This window comes from Pygoscelis adeliae, unplaced genomic scaffold (genome assembly GCF_000699105.1).
Source record: "Pygoscelis adeliae isolate BGI_AS28 unplaced genomic scaffold, ASM69910v1 Scaffold174, whole genome shotgun sequence".
Taxonomy (NCBI): domain Eukaryota; kingdom Metazoa; phylum Chordata; class Aves; order Sphenisciformes; family Spheniscidae; genus Pygoscelis; species Pygoscelis adeliae.
Window position 1 is genome coordinate 2,682,939 of NW_008824676.1, and position 6,560 is coordinate 2,689,498.

The 6,560-nt window shown below is 42.3% G+C and overlaps 1 protein-coding gene across 1 annotated transcript in view; it reads right to left on the reverse strand.

Annotated features, from left to right (window-relative positions):
* ME2 (malic enzyme 2, NAD(+)-dependent, mitochondrial) overlaps nt 1-4,837 on the reverse strand; it is a 27,004-nt gene extending 22,167 nt beyond the window's left edge. The window contains exon 1 of the mRNA XM_009323067.1: nt 4,730-4,837. Coding sequence (XP_009321342.1) covers nt 4,730-4,837 — 108 coding nt within the window. The remainder of the gene's footprint in view (nt 1-4,729) is intronic.
* Nucleotides 4,838-6,560: the final 1,723 nt, after the last annotated feature.

The following is a 6,560-nucleotide window of genomic DNA, read 5'->3' on the forward strand; positions in this document are numbered from 1 at the left end:
ACGTGTCTTCAACTAAAAGCATTCCCCTGCAGAAAATGGGAGAGAGTCAGAAACAGAAAGCTGTTACACACCAGCAAGAAAGTCATCCAGCCTCTCTAGGGTTTGTTTCCAAGCACCAACAGTTATGGTAAAGCTGTACATCGCAAATCATGAGCATGATGGGCCGAAATGCTTCATCTACACTGTATAGCATCAGCGAACACCTCAGAGACGTTTCATTAAACTGCTATTTTTCTAACTGAGCAGATGCCATTGCTTTTGTTCTCCTTTAATGGCATTAAGTCTACAATAAAAAAAAAGAAATCAAAAAAATTAAAAAACAAGACAGCTTGCTTCCTTCCTTCCTTCCTCCACCCACCGTCTCAGCAGCTCACGAGTCCTGAGCAGGACAGCTGATCTAAGTTAAATGAGGTGCAATACTACCTACCACCTTTGGCACTTACAGCACCTTTTCAGACAAATGATAAAAGCTGTTTACAGATTAAACGGTTCCATCTTCCCACATTTAATTCCTTTTAAAAAAGCATGCAGATCTCAAGGAAGTTGAGAAAAGCTGCAGATGCATGGCCGTGCAACCTCCACCTCCAAACCAGTTGGGCAGGACGCAAAACTTGTGGTGGGACTTTTGGGCTGGGCGTGCGCATGCGCAAGGAAACTAGCAGTTTCTATCAGTTTCCTGCCTTCTAGGATCTTTCCTCGCAACTGATCAGAAACTGCTGGTAGGATTTCAAGCACTGCATTTCTTAGCGACGTGACAATTACCATCTGCAGTACATCTCCACATCCTGTTTATCCTGGTTTCCCCAGGAAGGCAAACGGGCATTGCGTAGTCTACAGCCTGGCTGCTCAAGCCAACTGACACAGTCCAAAAAGTATTAAAATAAAAAGAATCAAACGTGTCAAAAAACAGCATGGTGAGAAAGGGCAGGGGAAAGGGAGCATCTGCTTTCAGATCTTCAAGTTCCTACAACCTTTCTTCACATTCTCTTGTTCTACCCTATCCGTTTTGTCCAACTAGCATTAACTTTGGGTTGGGGTTTTTTTGTTTGTTTGTGTTTTATTAACAATTGGAAACACGCTGTTTGGATATTTGCCAGAAGTCAGTGAGGTCAGGTACATCTTTGTGAAGAGAACTGGTTCTTTAAACAAAAGTAATCTATCAAGAGTTTCTGGAAGTATTCAGTAAGGCATAGATGAAAATAAATTGGGCTGAAAAAGCCGGCAACGAATAAAGATGATTAATGGTCTAGCTAAATACAACATATGAGAAGATGACCACCCATATGGAAGATAGTCACTGGGACAGTTCCTCAGGAATCGGTCTGAGATTAAACTGCCACTTGTGACATCGTCAGCGAATTCTTTTTTAAAATTTATCATGTATTCCCACGCACATGTGCCCAGGCATATGCAGACATACAAGTATGTGCGCGTGCATGTGCGTGTTTCATGCAATGTCCTAAAGATAGTTGCTGAAGCTTGAAAATTGAGAGGCATTGTCAGTACAGGAGAACAATATTAAAGAGTGAAATAACCAAACAATATTGAGGAACAGAGTAATAGAAAAAGGGGTAATGGAATCAGCTGTACAAAATACAGTCATGCGCTTAGAGAGTAACAAGAAGAACTGATGCCACAAAGTAGAAAAATTGCCACCTAAAATACAGAAAGCGTCACAAGTTATTGGGAGTCACAAATTTGCTGCAAGCACACAGAAAGCAAACATACGAATAATGTTACAGGTCACCTATTTCCCGTGAAGATAAGGACATACTGATGCCACTCTACATGGCAGAATGGACATGGCCAAGGTCAGGGATCATCTACTCATGCATCACCTGTTCTGTGCTGGAAGAAGAAATCCTGGCCCTTGAGTGAGAATCCAAAGCATTACCACAATATAAATAACAATTTAATTGCCCAGTACTAAACAAACAAGATTGTCCTAACAGTGTTCTAAGCGCCCAACAAGCTTAAAATGCTGCCTTGGCACAGCAGGGATCTCCAGCAGAATAAAAGGTCCTGAAGCCAATTAACTGTAATTTGAATCCCTGTCACAGAGCAGAAATCAAACATCATGGAAGATCATAAATACACATGGATGCCAGCAATGCAGTTACAGTATGTTCTGCAATTGTTTTGGCTGCAACAGCAAGGGCATTACTGATACAGCTCGTGACCTCTTCTGAGCCGCCCTGACAATAAACACTTGAAAGCTGGCCTTCAAACATAAAAACCCAAACCAGCTGATGTAGGTGTAGTACGTACCTGCAAGAGACAGGTAAGGATGGGAAAGAAAAGCAAGAAAAACTAATGGCAAGAGAAAAACCTACTCCAATGGCAAAGAACAGGAGCAGATTAATTTGCGCAAGGGGAAGGGGTGGTTTTCTGTTAGTGATGCTGCCATCTTGCAGTTCTTATTTTAGGGCCCACGTATATTAAAAGGAGACCGAATGTTCTGTAGAGTTGACAGGGACTGTAAAAACTAAACATAAGCAACTAAAACCCGAGTCATAAAATGATGATCTCAACAAGCTGCCAGCAAGAGATAAAGCCCTTTATCTGTGCCTGTATGTACGAGATATACATATATGCACATGAGGCACCGTGGGCAAGAAAAGCACAAAGGGTAAAGTACTTTCCATACTTAGTCAATCATTTATTTCTCTGCTGAATTTCCAAAATACATTTCTATACAGACCCTGCATCCGGTATCAAGCAGTATCACTTAACTAGCTTACAGATCCATTCAAACAAGTGTCAGCCTTAACGACAGACTCACACAACAGAGCCGAACAAATGTGGAAAGTATTTTGCCTTCTCACGAGTATCATTTCTTGGGAGACAATAAAAAAATAAAAAAAATCAACTGCTATTAATAAGTAGCTCTCTGTTCTTCCCACCTCCTCAAAAAAAAAAAACAAACATTAAAAATACTGCATTGTGCTCAGTCCACCAGAGAATTATACGCTTAAAAAACTGGAAAGATATTACCACTAGAAAAACAGTAAGAAATGACCTATTGTTTTTGTTTCTGAATACTGTTGCATAATCAGCACTTGGAAAAGCTTACAGGGCTTGAAATAATTTCCACCGGCATGTCAAAGTGTTTATAGCTCAGAAGAGTCTCGAGATAATCTGATCTTGACAAATCACACCGATCTATTCTTTTCTCCTTCCCCAACATGGCAATCCCAATTTTATTTTTGCGGTCAGCCAGTCTCTAACTTCTACAGCTCTCTCCCTATATGCACAACCTGCATTCGCGCAGTTTCAAGGCATCTCACACTACACTACACTGTACAAGAAACAGTAAGAAACATGACCACAGGTCTACATTTTGTTGTCTTCCTTTCTTTTCAGGGCACTCAGGAATCACTTTTGCCAAAAGAAACAGGAGCAATTCTCCCTGTAGTTACGGGGTGGACACAAGGAGATGCCGCTTGCAGTTCCCAGCTTGATATCCTCCCCAGATATTTTAAGCCCACTGGCCAGCTTCTATTTCTGAGGAGGAAAGGAGGAAAGGAGGAAAGGAGGAAAGGAGGAAAGGAGGAAAGGAGGAAAGGAGGAAAGGAGGAAAGGAGGAAAGGAGGAAGCCAGCCTAGCCCTTCTGCTGAGAGAAAGGCTCGGGGTTATGTGTCTGGCTTGCCGGCTGGCCAATTTATAGCAGCATGTGCTTCATTGCATCTAGGCAAAGGGGACATGGGAAGGAGCTAAGAATACAGGGGGAGATGGGTAGTCAGGGCCATGGGCAGAAAAGGAAGGGAAGGAAATTTACAGTGAAGGGGAAATATAAGGCATTACAGGAGTGGAAAAATATAAAATCAGAGAATGAGGAAGAGGAGAAAAGCCAGACATTAAAAACATAGGACAAAGCTATGGAAGTCCAGCTTCCATAGCTCCACTGCTCATGAAATACCCTGTCGGAGGCAGCTAGATTTGTCACCTTTCTTGACCACTGTAGATGTCTTGGATCAGCTACCAAAAGCCCTCAACTCGTTTCTTACTAGTTCTAGTTTACACATTAATCGTTTCAATATTCCTGAAGGCTACTACTACACTGGAAAAAAAAGAGATTGGGAATGGGGCTGTGGAAATAGGAAAATTTTTGTGAAGGAAAAAACCCCTATTTCCTAGGAGAAGTTCCTCCCAATGCACAGAATTAACATAATGTCTCTACCTCCCAGCTAGCTCCATTCAAGGCTTGTTTTTACACGCTCTCTGTCCGACTCTCTGCACAGGGATGTTTCTTACTGATATGGCTCGGTCCCAATTCACTCTTGCAGGAAAAAGCCAGGACTAGGACAGAGGGGCTAACACTTTCTATCGCTAGCAAGACTGAATTCAGAATTAACTTTTGCAAACTATGAAATAAGACTCTTTATCTGCTAAAGCTTTACTTAAGTTCAGCCAGCCCAAAAACTAAGCCAGTAATCAGCAAGAATCAGCGACTCTTCCATTTGGCACAAGGAAGCAGCAGTATTGATTGTGTAAACCACAGCAAACCAGGGGAAGCGCAGGCTGACAGAAGCAGAAAGTGTTATTGGAAGTCCTCGTACTGTAGGTGTCCATGTAGTAAACTTGAAATGATCACTGACTCCTCCATCTTCTCTACCCCTTTTTTGGCTGTGGCCCAGGACACCTCCTGGAAGTGGTTTAACCCTGGAACAAGGTTCACTGGACAATTACCAGATGAAGATAAGATATTTGATAATCACACACTACCAACCTTGTTTGTTCGTGGGTTTAACATCAGTGGCTTGCCTTTTTCTTTCGTATGTGCGCTGCGACGCGCCGCCACACAGGGAGTGGCAGCTACCCTTAGTCGGGAGAACATTTTTTTTTATACTGCACCTGGGAAAAGGAAAAGAAAATCATTCAGATACAGAGGCAGTGGGACTACTGTTCATATTTGTAGGCCATCTGTTGTAAAAGAAATAGGTACATACTAGATAAGACTCTTTGCTCTAACACTGTGATAATAACCCAAAATTGCCTTGCAGCAGGTGGGAGGAAGAAAAAGAAGGAAGGCTTTACGACGACAAGAGCACACGAGTGGAGAGAACATACAGGGATACTGATGTGAGCTAGCATTATTCTGTGGGCTGCAGTCAGCCAGCATTCACTAGGTATTGTCTTTTAGCTGCACCATAAACCCAGGGCAGAATTGCCATTAGCAAATATTAACCTTCCGTGGTAACCCACGCAACTGGCACCAGTGCAAATACCAGGGAGGACAGAATGACTTGGGCTAGTGCAGCAAGAGAATTTAAGCAGAGTTTCTCCAATAGCTTTCTTACAATTAAATCTTGTGGCCTGGACAACAGAAAGGAAAGAAACTATGTCTATTTATGCATATTAAAACTAGATTAGAACAAAATGGAGAATTAAAATGGTCAAAAATTCACTGAACTCTGGATTCCATGCTTAGATTTTTTAAATTCCAAGGCTGAAAACAAGGTTATTTTCAGAGAATATATCCTTTCCAATAAAGGATATGTTTCCCTAACAAAATAAAAAATTTGTTAGTACCACTCAAAAGCTTAGTTCTTAATCTCGCCAGGTGATAACCACTCTCAAACCCATTTTATTCAACTATTAATTGCAAGCTCTTTGGAGCAGAAATTATCATTTATTGCATGCTTGTATAACGCAGTACCACCAGGGAATGTGTACTGACTCGTCTCTAAACATCATTTCACCGACACAGAGAGACAACAGCGATGACGGCGAGACCTCACACAGGACCACGGCCTGTATGAAGACACATTCAGATGGCAGGCCAGAAAGGACAGACGTACATAGCTCGGATGCACAGAATCCTGACATGGGGAGAGGAAGAAAAAAAATAGATCCCTTTAGCAACAGGCCTACACAGTCAGTGGAGGAAGACAGAGATCCAGGATCAGCATGGCTGAGGACCCCTCTCCCTCTCCATTGCAGCTGGCGTGGGGGGGGGGGACACCCCCGCCCCCGGGGCGGGGGGGGGGGGGGCCCCCCCCGCAGCCGGTGCTCCATCAACCCCTGGCCCAGCTATATGTTCACATCCAAGACACACGCAAGGACAGCAAAGCAGGTATGAGACATTTTTAAGGAATGAAATGATACATGGTTTGGATTTTTAATTTCTTCCAGATGGAAGCCAAAATTAGATTAAGAAACAAAACTTCATTATCTTAAATATAGCCTGAATATTTTAGAAGACCTTTCTATAATCAAATTTACACATAATCAGCTTTTAAGACGGCAGACTGATCTTACAAGTTACAATCTGAGGATTTTCTTAAAAATCTTTCCAAGCATTAAAAGAACATGCAAACATCTCATGTTTTTCATCATCAGTTATACCCGAGTTTCTCTTCTACCCATTATAAAGCGTTAGAGGAAAGCAGCGCTGACATTCAGCGAGATCCCTTTCTCTCATCCTTTATTTGTTTGTTTAGGCCTTGCAACTGAAAAAAGTTCCACTCAAAACCCATGTGTTTAGTTGTCTGGTGGTAAAGAACATAAATTTACTGCGTGGAGACAGGACGAATGGAAGCCTCACCAGCACTACAAAC